This window comes from Callithrix jacchus, chromosome 1 (assembly GCF_049354715.1).
Source record: "Callithrix jacchus isolate 240 chromosome 1, calJac240_pri, whole genome shotgun sequence".
Classification (NCBI taxonomy): Eukaryota; Metazoa; Chordata; class Mammalia; order Primates; family Cebidae; genus Callithrix; species Callithrix jacchus.
The window spans coordinates 215,945,712-215,961,459 of NC_133502.1; the positions used below are offsets into that span (position 1 = coordinate 215,945,712).

The window sequence follows — 15,748 nt, forward strand, 5'->3', positions numbered from 1 at the left end:
CAGAGGCCCATTTTCCATAGATGATATGAATTTTTTATTTATTAAATTACTGTTTTCATGTAATTTACCAAGTCCTCCAAGACAAATAATCTACTTAAGTGACGCCGTGAAGTTCTGCTCTCCCCTAGTGCTGTCTTTCTGTGCAACTGCGGTCTCTCCTAGGCCTCGCCCCTTGCTTGGAGCCATCTTGTGAGCTGCAGGATTTACAGCCCAGCCTTATTAATTCTGAGTAGCAGTGGGTAGGAGGGCTGGCCTGAGGCTGACCTTTGTACTCCCTGGTTAAATAAAAGGCTGTTAAGCAAAGTCAGAGTGTAGACAGGATTCCCTGGAGAACCCACCTTCCTGGAAGTCCCTGGGTGTTCCAGGAGACCTTTCCCTCTCAGTATTTGCAGTGCTAATTACCAATCATGCGTTCCTTAGGGCGGGTTCCCTCAGGGCCTCAAACACCTGAAGGCTTTGTTTGTTCAGGTCACCTAAGGTATTTAAAACGAAAGAGGCACATTTCTTTTTTCTTTTTTTTTGAGACAGTGTTTCACTCTTGTTGCCCAGGCTGGAGTGCCGTGGTGAGATCTCCGCGCACCGCAACCTCCGCCTCCTGGGTTCAAGCGATTGTTCTGCCTCAGCCTCCCAAGTAGCTGGGATTACAGGCATGTGCCACCATGCCCGGCTACTTTTGTATTTTCAGTAGAGATGGGGGTTTCTCCGAGCTGGCCAAGCTTTTCTCAAACTCCCGACCTCAGGTGATCCGCCCACCTCTGTTTCCCAAAGTGCTGGGAGTACCGGTGTGAGCGACCGTGCCGCCTGGCTGAGACACATTTCTTTAGGAACATACTCAGTGCCAAGCTTCCATGCACCCAGCCTGGGGGAACTGACAGTCTTCTGGTAACCCGAGTTCGTGGATTTGGGGTGTGTGTGATTTCATTCAGTCTCCTTTCCCACTCTTAGGCTTGGAGCTGGGATTATAATGAAGAGAGGGAGTCACCGAGGGAAAGCTGACACATGGGACACAGGGTCTTGAATGGGACAGTGTGGCACAGGCAGCAGGGACATGGCTAGGGCTCCTGGGAAGAAAGGGTGGAGACAGCCCACTGCTTGGGAGAAAGGGGGAAGATCTTGGAGAATTAATGGATTTCTCTAGGAGAACAAACAAGGATTCCCTCCGGGGGTAGCAGAGTGTCTGAGAGCCAGGGCCGGAGAGGGCTGGAATAGCAGATTCAGGGTGGGTAGGGGCTGGATGTCTAGTCTGCTCTGTTAAGGAGTTTCTACTTTATCCTGAAGGCAGTGGGTATTTAAAAGTAAAATGGTGGCATGATAGGAGCCTGCCAAATCGGAAAGGGCATCCTAGTTACAGCGTGAGAGGGCTGCCATGCCCAGAGAACGGGCCATAGGGGTCTCAGTGGAATTTCACTCAGTTTAAATAGGTATCGATTTTAATTCCAACAGAAACAAACATGTAATATGTTAATGGCTGTCTGTATTTTAATGGATATTGAGGACTAAGCTCTGATTTTTTTATCTTGCCCAGATTCCTATCTAAGGGGTCTGGCGAGTCATGCCCTACCGTAGATTCTCATCACATTCTCTCATCCTCATCACGATATATATTTAACCCTATATATCATGACTGACTTTCCAGCCTGACTCTGGCATAACATTGTATGGCAAAGAAGAGAGTAAAAATATTTTACCTTAAAACACGTTTCTTTGCAGTATTTTAAAACGGCAAAGCTGTTCTTTGTGGGGGGAAATTTGCATCTGTAAGAATCTTGGCTGGGCACGGTGGCTCACACCTGTAATCCCAGCAGTTTGGGAGGTAGAAGTAGGTGGATCATGAGGTCAGGAGTTTGAGACCAGCCTGGACAATATGGTGAAACCCCATCTCTACTAAAAATATACAAAAATTGCCAGGTGTGGTGGCACGTGCCTGTAGTCTCAGCTATTCTGGAGGCTGAGGCAGGAGAATCGCTTAAACATGGGAAGCAGTGGTTGCAATGAGCTGAGGGTGCATCACTACGCTCCAGCCTGAGTGACAGAGACGCCATCTCAAAAAAAAAAAACAAACAAACCTCTATTAACATAGCTAGATTTTTTTCTTCCAGGCCCTCCCAATCCTGAAGAGATTAAGAGTCTAGCCCTTTTTAAAGATTCAATAGGTGGCTCATGCCTGTAATCCCAGCTGGGAGGTTGAGGTGGGCGGAGCATGAGGTCAGGCATTCGAGACCAGCCTGACCAACACGGTGAAACCCTGTGTCTACTAAAAATACAAAAGTTAGCCAGGTGTGGTGGCGCAGGCTTATAATCCCAGCTACTAAGGAGGCTGAGGCAGGAGAATCACTTGAACCTGGGAGGCAGAGATTGCAGCGAGCCGAGATTGCACCATTGCACTCCAACCTGGGGCAACAGAGTGAGACTCCATCTCAACAACAACAAAAGAGAAGATTCAATAGGAGACATTTCTCTGTATTGTCTCTAAGAGCAGCCACTGTGAGACTTCAAAAGAACCTTGGTCTCTACAGTCTTTTATCTTAACTTGAACATTTCCTTTCTGTGATCCCAGCTCTTTAGAAAAACTCAACTAATTGTCAGCCAGAACATGTATAAATTTACCTATAGCTTGGGAACCGCTCCCCCCGCCGCCCCCGCCGCTGCCTTTCTGGAGCAAACCAATGTATTAAATGTATTTGATTGATGTCTCATGACTCCCTAAAATGTATAAAATCAGGCGGCACCCTGGCCACCTTGGACACATGTTCTCAGGACCTCCTGAGGGCTGTGTCACAGGCCATGGTCACTCATACTTGGCTCAGAATAAATCTCTTCAAATGGTTTATAGAGTTTGACTCTTTTTGTCAACCGTATCATGAAAAAACTAGCACGTCAAGCCTATACTGCAAAGCCACAGTAGTAATATACTTAAGATTCTTTTTTTTTTTTTGAGACAGAGTTTCACTCTTGTTACCCAGGCTGGAGTGCAATGGCATGATCTCGGCTCACCGCAACCTCCGCCTCCTGGGTTCAGGCAATTCTCCCGCCTCAGCGTCTCGAGTAGCTGGGATAACAGGTACACGCCACCATGCCCAGCTAATTTTTTGTATTTTTAGTAGAGACGGGGTTTCACCATGTTGACTGGGATGGTCTCAACCTCTCGACCTCGTGATCCACCCGTCTTGGCCTCGCAAAGTGCTGGGATTACAGGCTTGAGCCACCGCGCCCGGCCTACTTAAGATTCTTAAAGAAATGAGTGGATTCAAGAAAATAATACTAATAGGGCAGAGCCGTACCTTTCTGGTGGTGTGGTGAGCGTGGTGTGCTAAAGGCCCTCCTGTTTTTGGTGTGATTATACCAAGTAATGCTGGTGTGTTGGTAAAAATCATAACCACAAAGGCGAGACTATTAGAGACCAGAAAGCTTGAGAAAATACAAATCTAGAGACACAGGGGAGCAGCACCAAAGCTGGTCTTTACCCAGGGGTATCTGCCAGTTGATTTTAATGAGCCACTGGTACGACTCAAAACCCGGGGACTGTTCAGAGACTGAGCAGGTGCTGGTGTTTGCCTTTCTTAGGCTCGCCCATGGAGGTTAAAGGAGAAGGAAAGACCTCTCCTCCTCCTTACAGTGTCCAACTACAATCCTACATTCATATGGGTTGGGAGACCCACTTTATTTGATCTAAAACATCGCAAGCTAAACATTTCATTTAGCATAGTTGGGGGTAACAGTACCCTCAGGCTCCAGAGAAGCAAATATAGTCCCCACCCCACCTCAAAGGAAAGCCTCAAAGAATTCCAACAGATGCACATGCTAAGGAGCACAATGACGGGAGGAGTCACTGAAGTACAAGGAAGGGAGCCACCACGGACAAGAACCAGCGGTGAAAACAGACTGCAGAAAGACATCTACAAAGATTTGAGAATGCTCTGAGATATGCCATAAAAATAAGCTTAATACATTTAAAATAATACAAAGAAAGGTATTGAATGAAAGAAGAAGGGGTAACTGTCACTTTACAAGGCGGCTCTGAAGAAATAACCAAGGTTCAAATGTAACAGGTAAGTGAAACAAATGGTGACACAGTTGAACCAGATTAATGAACCAGATTGAGAGACATTTGAGGAAAGTACTTCTCCCAGAGAGACAAAGAGATGGAAGACGTAAAAAGAGAGGCTAGAGGAAATGGAGAACCAGAAGAGACATTTGAGGAAAGTACTTCTCCCAGAGAGACAAAGAGATGGAAGGCGTAAAAAGAGAGGCTAGAGGAAATGGAGAATAAACAAAAAGACCCGAACTCTATCCAATCAGAGTTCTGAGAAAATAAAGAGAATGGGCACAAATGGATGTTCTAAAGGAGACAATGGATGACAGTTTCCAAAATTGATGAAAACAACTTGTTCTCCAGATTCAGAAAGACCAATATCTCTAGAACAGTGAACGCCACAAACTGCAAAATGTCGCAGACAAAGTATTCAAAAGCAGCCAGAGAGAACAGTTACACTGCTTGTGAGGGACAAATAGATTGATAGCACTGAACAGTGGAGACTAGAAGACGTTGTGGTGTCATCTTTTAAAGTAATAGTCAACTTAGAATTGTATATCCAGCAACCTGTCTTTCAAGAATGAGCATGAAGACATTTTCAGACAAATGAAATCTGAGACGGTTTACAATCAAAAGACCCTCTCATTAAAGGAGCTTCTAAAGGTTGAATTTCAAGAAGGTTAATAATTTCAGAAGAAAGGTCTAGGTGCAAGAATAAATAATGAGGGGAAAAAAAAGAAGAAACTCATTAATAACTCTAAACAAACATTGATGTTAAAAGAACAAGAAGATCATCTTAATTTATAATTTTTAAAAAGTCACAATAGAACTGACATTCTGGAAAACCTGAGTACATAGCTAGGGAAGATTATGTCAGTGTATAGTGTGCTGTCCTAGTTAGAAGAGAAAACCAGCAAGTAAAGAACCGGGGAAACCCAATAACCACCAACAAATAGAAATTAAGATTTTCAGGACACTATTTTCAATATCATAAAAAATAGGAACTTGTCAGGGAAAATCTGAAAGCCGACATAACAGACCTATTCTGAGAAAACCATGAAACACTGGTGAAGAGAAAGAAGATCTGATTAAATGAAGAGCAAATTGTTACCTTATTCTCCTCCCAAACAATATAAAAAATTAAGAATATTTTAATTCTAGCCATACCAGCACTATACACTGACCTAATCTTCCCTAGCTATGTACTCAGGTTTTCCAGAATTTCAGTTCTGTTGTGACATTTTTTTTTTTTGAGACGGAGTTTCGCTCTTGTTACCCAGGCTGGAGTGCAATGGCGCGATCTCGGCTCACCGCAACCTCCGCCTCCTGGGTTCAGGCAATTCTCCCGCCTCAGCCTCCTGAGTAGCTGGGATTACAGGCACGCGCCACCATGCCCAGCTAATTTTTGTATTTTTAGTAGAGACGGGGTTTCGCCATGTTGACCAGGATGGTTTCAATCTCTTGACCTCGTGATCAACCCGCCTCGGCCTCCCAAAGTGCTGGGATTACAGGCTTGAGCCACCGTGCCCGGCCTCTGTTGTGACTTTTTAAACACTATAAATGGAGATCTTCTCTTTGTTCCTTTCTTCCCCTGGCTACTCCTCCCGGACTTCTTCTTGCTCTTTTATGCATCAGTGTTTGTTTAGAGTTACTCATCTCATCATCATGAGTCAGAAGACGAATTAAGTGAAGAGCTCTACCCTGGTCCTGGGTCAGCAATCCCAGCAAGCTTTTCTGTACAAATTGACAAAACAGGTTCTAAAAATGTATACGGAAATGCAGGAGACGTAGAATGGCCAAAATGGCCTTGACAAAGGGGACAACGTCAGTGACCAGCACTAGGTGAAGTTTCATCTTTTCAACAGATTGCTGGAACAGTCGCATATCCCTGTGCATACAAATGAACTTCCGTGTTCTCTACCATTTACAAAAATTAAAATGGATTATAGAGCTAAAGTAAAACTTAAACTTACAAACCTTCTAGAAGAAAACCTTTGTGTCCTTGAGTTAGGCAGTGACATTTTTAGATAAGACACCAGCAGCATGATCCGTCAAAGGACAAAGCACTAGGCTGAACCTCATCAAAATTTAAAAGCCACGGTCTTCAAAAGTCACTGTTAAGAGGATGAAAAGAGAAGGCACGGAGAGAGAACATGTGCAAAGCATGTATTTCATAAAAGGTTTATATCAAAGCTGGTGGCAGTTTTTTCAAAAGGTAAACATACTTCTACCACGTGATCCAGCTGTTCTCCTAAGTATTTATCCAAGCAAAATGAAAGCATATGTCCATTCAAAGATGGGTACACACATGTTCATGGCATTTCTCGGTGTAGTAGCCCCAAACTAGAAACAGTTCAGTCCGTCAGCAGCTGAATGGATAGATGAAGTGTGGTATATCCTCGCATGGGATGCTGCCCAGCATTTATAGAAATGAAGTATTGGTACGTGCAGTGTCATGGATGAACCTAAGATAATCACCCTGCGTGGAGAGGCTAGACCAAAACCCAATGTGTGTATCATATGCCTCCCTTTATTTAAAAGTATTGGAAACGTAAGCTGATGTGCAGTGACCCAAGGAGGTCAGTGATTGTCTGGCACTGGGAGGGCTCAAAGGGAGGATTTAGAAATGGGCACAAAGAAACCTTTGGAGCAATAGACATGTTTATTACCTTGGTTGTGATGGCATTTTCCCAGGTGTATGCATATATTAAAAGTTATCAAATTATACACTTGAAATATATAAAGTTTATTATATGACAGTTATACCTAAAAAGAGCAGTTTAAAAGATATTACCTGGCCGGGCGCGGTGGCTCAAGCCTGTAATCCCAGCACTTTGGGAGGCCGAGGTGGGTGGATCACGAGGTCAAGAGATCGAGACCATCCTGGTCAACATGGTGAAACCATGTCTCTACTAAAAATACAAAAAATTAGCTGGGCATGGTGGTGGGTGCCTGTAATCCCAGCTACTCAGGAGGCTGAGGCAGGAGAATTGCCTGAACCCAGGAGGCGGAGGTTGCGGTGAGCCGAGATCGCGCCATTGCACTCCAGCCTGGGTAACAAGAGCGAAACTCCGTCTCAAAAAAAAAAAAAAAAAGAGATATTACCCAACAAAAACTGATACATAGTTGTAACCATATTAAGATTACTGCCTTCCCACTGGAGCCTCCAGAGCAAAAGCCTGGCTTGACGTAAGAGATCGTACGTATTTACACTGCTCCCTACACCAGGAAGAGAAAACAGTTTTGAATTTGTATGCTCCTGCTAACATAGCCCCCAGATACAGAAGCCAAAGACGGGCAGAACCGTAAGGAGAAACACATAAACTCACTGTCATAATGGGAGTTTTGAAACATACCTGTTAGTTATTGATAGCTTATAAGCAGATGGAAAAAACAGTGAGGATCTATAGGACACGTGGAGAAGATAAACTCACTATCATAATGGGAGTTTTGAAACATACCTGTTAGTTGATTGTTTAACAGTGAGGATCTATAGGACACGTGGAGAAGACTGTCGACTCACCTTTTTAGTGGACATAGGCCGGGCATGCTCCGCAGCGGTTCTGGAATACATACTCTCTTCATGTTCCCTGGTCTGCCCGCAGCTCGCCGCTCATTCCCGTGGGTTTTTCGGCGCTTGGTGTTTCTCTCAGGCCCGAGTCGCTGGCCACTGTGTGGGCTTGTGTGTCCAGGTGCCTCCCTGACGTCTCCACCTGGCTCCCTGTGACTTAAACTTGGCAGTTCCAAAGAACAGCCCACGGCCTTCCTGCCAAAACACTGTCTCCTGCAGCCTTTTCCACAAACCTTTCCCTGTTGTAGGAATTGGCTTCTTCCCTTGCAGTTGTTGAGGCCAAAAGTGTCAGAGTGGCCCTTGGTTCCTTTCTCTCCTACCCCAGATCTCATACATGTTAATGTGTTTTTTTTCTGCACGCCCTTCAACATACATCTCGAATTTGTCTTCCCACAAGCTTCCCTGTCCGCTCTTGACCCGAGTCACCAGCCCATCTTGAATTTATGACTACCGTGGTGCCTTCACCTGCCTCCTGGCCCTCCTCATTCTACCCTCCCCACCCCATTATGTGCTGTCCATTCTCAGCATGGCAGTTGGAGGGATGCTCTGAAGACTGCATATTTTCCTGCCCAGAGCTCTGAGGATCTGGACCACACGCACCTGCTGTCGCCTGCCTCTGCTCGCCTTGCTCAGCGGTAGCTGTGCTACCTCCTAGCTGCTTCTGGAAGGTGCCAAGCAGCTTCTACCTGGACTGTTTCTCTGCCATGTGTCTAAATGCCTTTTCTGGCTGGGCATGGTGGTTCACTCCCAGTACTCTGGGAGGCCGAGGTGGGTAGATCACTGAGGTCAGGAGTTTGAGACCAGCCTGGCCAACACAATGAAACCCTATTGCTACTAAAAATACAAAAGTTACAAAAAATTACTCTGGCATGGTGGTGGGCACCTGTAGTTCCAGCTACTCAGGAGGCTAAGACAGGAGCATTGCTTGAACCCGGTAGGCAGAGGAGGTTGCAGTGAGTGGAGATCGTGCCACTGCACTCCAGCCTGGGTGACAGAGCGAGACTCCGTCTCCAAAAAGAAAATAAACACCTTTCTCTCTTTGGATGTTTGCTCAGCTGTCACCTTAGGTGACTGACTGTACTGAGATGGCATCCCCCTGTTCACACACAAATCCCCCTGTTCACACACAAATCCCCCTGTTCACACACAAATCCCCCTGTTCACACACAAATCCCCCTGTTCACACACAAACCCTGCTGTTCACACACAAATCCCCCTGTTCACACACATATCCCCCTGTTCACACACAAATCCCCCTGTTCACACACAAACCCTGCTGTTCACACACAAATCCCCCTGTTCACACACAAATCCCCCTGTTCACACACAAACCCTGCTGTTCACACACAAATCCCCCTGTTCACACACAAATCCCCCGTTCACACACAAACCCCCCGTTCACACACAAATCCCCCCGTTCACACACAAACCCCCCCGTTCACACACAAACCCCCCCGTTCACACACAAATCCCCCTGTTCACACACAAACCCCGCTGTTCACACACAAACCCCCCCGTTCACACACAAACCCCCCCATTCACACACAAACCCCCCGTTCACACACAAATCCCCCTGTTCACACACAACCCCCCCGTTCACACACAAATCCCGCTGTTCACACACAAATCCCCCTGTTCACACACAAACCCCGCTGTTCACACACAAATCCCCCTGTTCACACACAAACCCCCCCGTTCACACAAAAATCCCCCTGTTCACACAAAAATCCCCCTGTTCACACACAAACCCCGCTGTTCACACAAATCCCCCTGTTCACACACAAACCCCGCTATTCACACACAAATCCCCCTGTTCACACACAGACCCCCCCGTTCACTCACAAATTCCCCTGTTCACACACAAACCCCCCTGCTCTTCCTGGTCCAATCTTGGCACTGTGCATTTTATTTGTTTACTTAATAAAGCATTGACAGGAGTCCTATAGACGTTGCATGGGCTGTGGCACCCCAATAGCTGGAGTTTTGGTGTGGGAGAGCCTCTGGGGGCTGACCGTGGGCCTGGGTTTCCAGGATGAGTAGGGGTAGCTGAAGAAGGGGGAATAGGAGTGGCACGTTTGATGGCAGTAAGGAGAGACGTGGCAGTGACTTGAGGAGTGTGAGCCGTGTCCTTCCGCGCCTATGGCTTCCCATCAGCTTCACTTCCCTGTTCATTTCCCAGGGAGACCTGGACTCTGTCTGTGGCCCTGGGCCCAGTGCCTGATCTCGGGCTTGACTGGGCCAGGCCTGGCTCAGCCTTGTTTCATCATCTGTGGAGTGGAGAGGGCCTTCCTCACATGCCTGGTGTGAGGAGCAGACTCTGTGCCTGGCATAGCACCAGCGCACGCTGAATTAGTCTCTTACCCTTTTTGGCTATTGTGTGTGCAAGAGAGGAGAATGAAGACTGCTGCGGAGCCTGCCTGAAGCTCGATCTACTGTTCACATGCTGTTTGTCAGGCTGCTGGTACCTAAAGAGAAAGTGGTGTTTGTTTTAAAGAGATGACAATTTCGAATTTAAGGCATTAAGTAAAGTAAGGCAGCACGAGCTTTGGATTTCCCCGAACCTGACTGGACAAACCCCGACTGCCGCAGAGAGCCTCACGGCGATGTTAATGGGTCAACGCATTACAGCTTCTCTCCTGGTTCCTTTTTCTCTTTCAGTCTGAACCCGAGGGCTTCTCTCATTTCCACTTGTACGTGTGTGCCGCATTTCTCGTGAGATGGAGGAAGGAAATACTGGAAGAAAGAGATTTCCAAGTAAGTAAATCCCTTTTCAAAAGAACCCGAGTTTGATTTTCTACCAGGAGAGAGGTTTGTTAAATTGTAGTTCATGGGTTATTTGTGGAAGAGTTTTGAGAAGCGCTGCTTTGTGTTTTCACTGCTGACCTGCTGGTTAAAAGCTCGTCCAGCTGAGGAGACGAGCCTGGCAGTGGTCACGTGGCCATGGCAGTGGAAACACGGCCCACATTATGGGTTATTAGACTTGGCTGTGTGGCAAGCTCCCCGTGGAAGCTGGGCTGGTGTGCCCTTAGCAGCGTGACCCCTGCAGGGTGCGGCGTGTGACCTCTGGTCCCTGGAGGCCTCTTCACAGCACCCAGACTATGATGCGTTGCGGACGGGGCTGGGTGAGAAATCACATAGCCTGGGGTCCCTCTGGCCAGGCCAATGGGAACTCTGTGACTGAGGGCACACTGTTTAACCTCACTAACCTGGCGACTTAGTGGGAGCGCCCTCCTTGCACCCCACTCATCAGAGGCACGTCCTGCGGGGCTCTGTGCTCCACCTGTGGGACCCCCTGTGGACTTGTCTCCAGCACCTGACCCATCCCACATGTTTCTCTGGGGGGTATGGGGTGCAGGGTGTGGGGTGTGGGGTGGAGTGCAGACTCTGGGAGCTTGTGGGGCTCTTGTGGCTTGAGTGGGGAACCCGGAGTAGGCGCTGGCAGAGGACCTGTGAGGTAGATTTTCTTCCTTTAGAGGAAGAGGACTTTAGTTCTTTGATGCCGTAGGGGTTGGGTAGAGAGAAGGCTGTGAGTGCCAGAATGTCTGTGGGCACTGAACCCAATGGGAAAGGAGGAGAGAACACAGAAATTACAAACCCTGGGGGTCCTGGTGAGCACAGGGAGTTAGCGTTGGCAGTTGTGATGTTTCAGGAAGACAATGCTGCATCCATGGGAGGCCACCTGAGCCAGCACAGCCCAGAATGTGAGACCCCAACGGCAGGGCGTTGGTAGAAGAGGCTTCAGAAGCCTCGTTCCTTGCAGTATTATGGTCCGTCCCTTGGGAAATGATGTGTGGCTTTAAGTTATTTCCACAGGAACAGAATCGTTTTCCCATTCCCAGAAGAAAGGCAGAGACCCTCCTGGTGTTCAGCAGCAGAACCAAGCAGTTCAGGGTCCAGGAGGGGCCATGGGTCATGCTTCCCCTTGTTTAATTCCAGAAAACCAGGGCAAGCAGGGAAGGTGAGGCGCTGCCTGCTTCCTAGGTCTCCTTGGCTTTTGAACCTACCCAGGCGTGGTTTGGTTCCTTCCCATCTGTGAGCCTCCTCCTCCCTGCTGGGCAGGGATCTGGGAGCAGGGAGTGGTGAGGTGGGGTGGGGTACAGCTGGGATTGGGGCTGCACCCTGGACCTCCTGGCCCATGTGTGGCAGCACCTGCTGGAGTGAACGTTGGTCCTGTCCTGTGTGCTGGGCCTGGGAGGTGTGTGCTTTTCTGGAGGATTTGCCACCTCCCCTGTCAGAGCTTGCTGCTCCTCAGGAAGGTGGTTACCCTCACGCACTTGCCTCATGGCATCTGCATTGCTAATCCCTCATGCTATGTGGACATGGCTCCATAGCCCTGCCTCTGGGCATTTCCTGATGCCCCATTGGCTCTGCATGTTGGCATCCAATGGGGCCTCTCCGCTGAGCCCTGCTCCTTCCTCTGCAGCCACTGACATCCAAGCCTCAGAACTCACAGCATGGACTCTGCCTCCCACCTGCCACTTTCCAACTAGGCTTTCATGGGGTCTTCAGGGTGAACGGAGCACCCTTCTGTGGAAAATCATGTGTCCCCCCCGCCCCTGGGGCCTGCTTGGCACCCTCCACCCCATCTTTGCCCTCTGCCGGTCATCTTATAGTAAGAGGACACTGGGGCCCAGCTGGGGTGAGGCGAGCAGGGTCCCTGCTTTCCCTTGGGATCTGCCGTCCCCTCCCTTAGGAACCTGCCACCCACCCCTGCTGCTGGGGCCAGCAGACCCTCCTCAGGCCCACGTGGCCCAGTAAACCCTAGAAGGGCCGGCTCCAACATGTCATGACCCACAGAGAGCTCCTGTGGCCTCAGCTCCAGCATGTCATGACCCACGCAGAAACCTCCTGTGGCACCCACTGCTCGGGCACAAGCCCTGAACCAGAACTGAGCCTCATTAAATGAAGCAACCGTAGGAGCAAAGTTTAAGTGTATTTACTTGGATTAAAAATAAGGGGTGGGGGCCGGGCGCGGAGGCTCTCGCCTACAACCCCAGCACCTGGGAGGCCAAGGCGGGCAGGTCACCTGAGGTCAGGAGTTTGAGACCGGCCTGACCAACATGGTGAAACCCTGTCTCTACTAATAATACAAGACTTAGCTGGGTATTGGTGGTGAGTGCCTGTAATCCCAGCTGCTTGGGAGGCTGAGGCAAGAGAGTCACTTGAACCCAAGAGGCGGAGGTTGCAGTGAGCCAAGATCACGCCACTGTACTCCAGCCTGGGCAACAGAGCAAGACTTTGTCTCAATTTAAAAAAAAAAAAGGATTGTGAATCTGAATGGCATTAAAAAGGAGTGGTTTAGGAGTTCTGGATAGAATTTGTACCAACAAAGAATGGGTCTTCTAACTACGGAATACTTCCAAAGAGTCATCGTGCATCCTAGGCCATAGACATTTCCAGAATAAACAGCAGTGGCATAAACTTTGTTCACTGAGCATAATGCTTTGAAATCAGATCACAATAAAGTTAAAATGACACAGCCAAGCATTTGGATGTTAAAGAAATCCTCCAAAATCATGTGGGTCAAGATGGAAGTGACCCTGTGTGCAGTTACGGAAAGCCATCGAAAAGCACAAAGGATGTGGCGGCGCTGGGCTCGCAACCAGATTCAAAGCTGCATTGCTTTTATTATTTAAAAACACCAAAACAAGTCAACTAAGCCTTTAACCAAGAAGCCAAAAATAGAAAAATAAAGGCAGCTTGTGATAAACACAGTAAAGGAACTAACGAGTTGAAGTAAATGAATGAGCGAGAAGACAGAGTTTTATCTAGGATTGCTAAGTACATCTTAGAGGGGCAGTTGGAAATGCTACTGAAACAGGCAGACCTCCGGCAAGGAGGACCAAGATAAATGGGTGAGAACACAGTCCTCCTCTATGTTAGGAAAGAGGAATTTACACAACGCACACACATACAACACACACACACACACAACACACACACATACAACACACACACAGCACACACACACATACAGCACACACACATACAACACAACACAACACACACAACACACATACAACACACACACATACAACACACACACATACAACACACACAACACACACACATATACAACACACACACACATACAACACACACACACACTTTTTAAAAATGCTAATATTGCCTCAAGGTAAGCTTTAAAATAAGCTTACCCTGAATAGACTTATAACGGGGGGTAAATCCAAACATTGCCAACAGCCTTGGGTTTTTTTTTTTTTTGAGACGGAGTTTCGCTCTTGTTGCCCAGACTGGAGTGCAATGGCGCAATCTTGGCTCACCGCAACCTCCGCTTCCTGGGTTCAGGCAATTCTCCCGCCTCAGCCTCCCGAGTAGCTGGGATTACAGGCACGCGCCACCATGCCCAGCTAATTTTTTGTATTTTTAGTAGAGACGGGGTTTCACCATGTTGACCAGGATGGTCTCGATCTCTTGACCTCGTGATCCGCCCGCCTTGGCCTCCCAAAGTGTGGGGGTTACAGGCTTGAGCCACCGCGCCCGGCCCCAGCCCTGGTTTTAAACAGGACTCTTAAGACCAGATAATGACTTCCCAGTGAGTTTTGTTCAATTTCAAAAAGCCATGTGCCGTGTGGCCTGTCCTGCCGGAGAGGAGCTGCCTCGGCTCCGTCTTCCAGAGCTGGCCGCCCTGACACTTTGCTCCCAGCACCGTCTCAGCTGAATTATCAATGGCTTCTGTGCAAGATCTCACATCTGTCAGTTTCTCCCTCCACGTATATGGAGTGGCTTAGTCCATTCCTGCGACTAGGTAATTTATAAACAACAGAAATTTATTTTTCGCTGTTGCGGAGACTGGAAGTTCAAGGCGCCAGCCTCTGCTGTCTGTCGAGCGTGTCTTGTTACTGCTTCCTCATGTGGTGGAAGGCAGGAGGGCCAGAGGGCTGGGCGCTCCCATCCCGTTCATGAGGCCTGCCTTCATCAGTATTGTAAAATAAAATATACCCCATGAAAAAACCACCAGAATGTAACCTTGCCCCTGGATGCCAGCCTGGAGTTAGCCTCAGAGACCAGGCCGGCACGCCTGTAACTCTATTAATGAAGATATCCCATCAGGAAACCGCAGGCCCTCAATCACATGATATCTTAAGAGATTCAGTAGCTTTTCCTGAGTTTAATGAAAAGAAAAAAAAGTGTGCCCTTAAGTAGAAAAATACTTTATTAACATGCTAAAGAATATTTCAAATGACACCCACCAGTTCCTAGGGCAGTGCTAGAGACGGCCACACTGAAATCAGGACTAGTCTTGTTTCTGAACATAATGAACAAATGTTCAGTGAAGGCTCCTTGTCCTCTCCCCATACAGTGCATGCATGCACACACAACACGGATATTAACAAAATGCTTATTTTTGAGATGGAGTTTTACTCTCGTTACCCAGCCTGGAGTGCAGTGGCGTGATCTTGGCTCTCCGCAGCCTCCGCCTCCCGGGTTCAAGTAATTCTCCTGCCTCAGACTCCCAAGTAGCTGGGATTACAGGCATGCGCACCACACCTGGCTAATTTTGTATTTTTAATAGAGACAGGGTTTCTCCATGTTGGTCAGGTTGGTCTCAAACTCCCGACCTCAGGTGATCCGCCTGCCTCGGCTTCCCAGAGTGCTGGGATTACAGGCGGGAGCCACTGCGCCCAGCCAAGAACATGCTTTTTAAGTCTATGGACTCTTCAGAGGAGTAAGCCAGCCCTAGAACTAGCGTTTGCCCTGAAGGCGTCTGCCGCTTCCTGCTCTGGGGCCAGCTCCCCAGTGTCAGCAGCCTGGCAACAGGGCAGGGAGGAAGGCCTGGGGCTGGAGCAGGTGCATGTGAATCAGAGACCCTTTACCTAAGTCAGGACCCCTGGACCCAAGCAAGTGAAGCAGGGCAGACAAAATGACATTTGTGGGTTCATGCTTGTCTGAGGCTTAGCTCTGAAGGGAAGAGGGATAAAAGTAAGTCTCCCCTGAAAATCCCTGGCCCCAGCTCACCCTCTCACTCATGTAGGTCTAGAACTTATGTTACTTCTGTGTCCACAATACCCTATGCTAACCAGTTAATTTAATATGGCCAGGGACCCCCAGGTGTTGTAGCCCAAAGAAACACCAGTTCACTATAGAGTGACGCATTTTTTTTTGTTACGATGCCCTAAGTT

The 15,748-nt window shown here is 48.2% G+C and overlaps 1 protein-coding gene across 19 annotated transcripts in view; it reads left to right on the forward strand.

Moving 5' to 3' along the window:
* Nucleotides 1–15,748, forward strand: part of TBC1D22A (TBC1 domain family member 22A) — a 508,739-nt gene that overhangs the window by 362,763 nt on the left and 130,228 nt on the right. For 16 of the 19 annotated variants that reach the window (XR_013524311.1, XM_078343890.1, XM_078343911.1 and 13 more), the window contains one exon: nucleotides 10,263–10,358. The exons of 1 other annotated variant lie outside the window; for it this stretch is intronic. Coding sequence is in view for 17 of the 18 variants with exons in the window: in XM_078343890.1 (XP_078200016.1) it covers nucleotides 10,263–10,358 (96 nt within the window). In the remaining variant the exon portion in view is untranslated. Of the gene's footprint in view, nucleotides 1–10,262; nucleotides 10,359–12,027; nucleotides 14,666–15,748 lie in introns of those variants that run through there. 2 more of the 19 variants (XM_078343892.1, XM_078343916.1) reach the window with 1 other exon arrangement.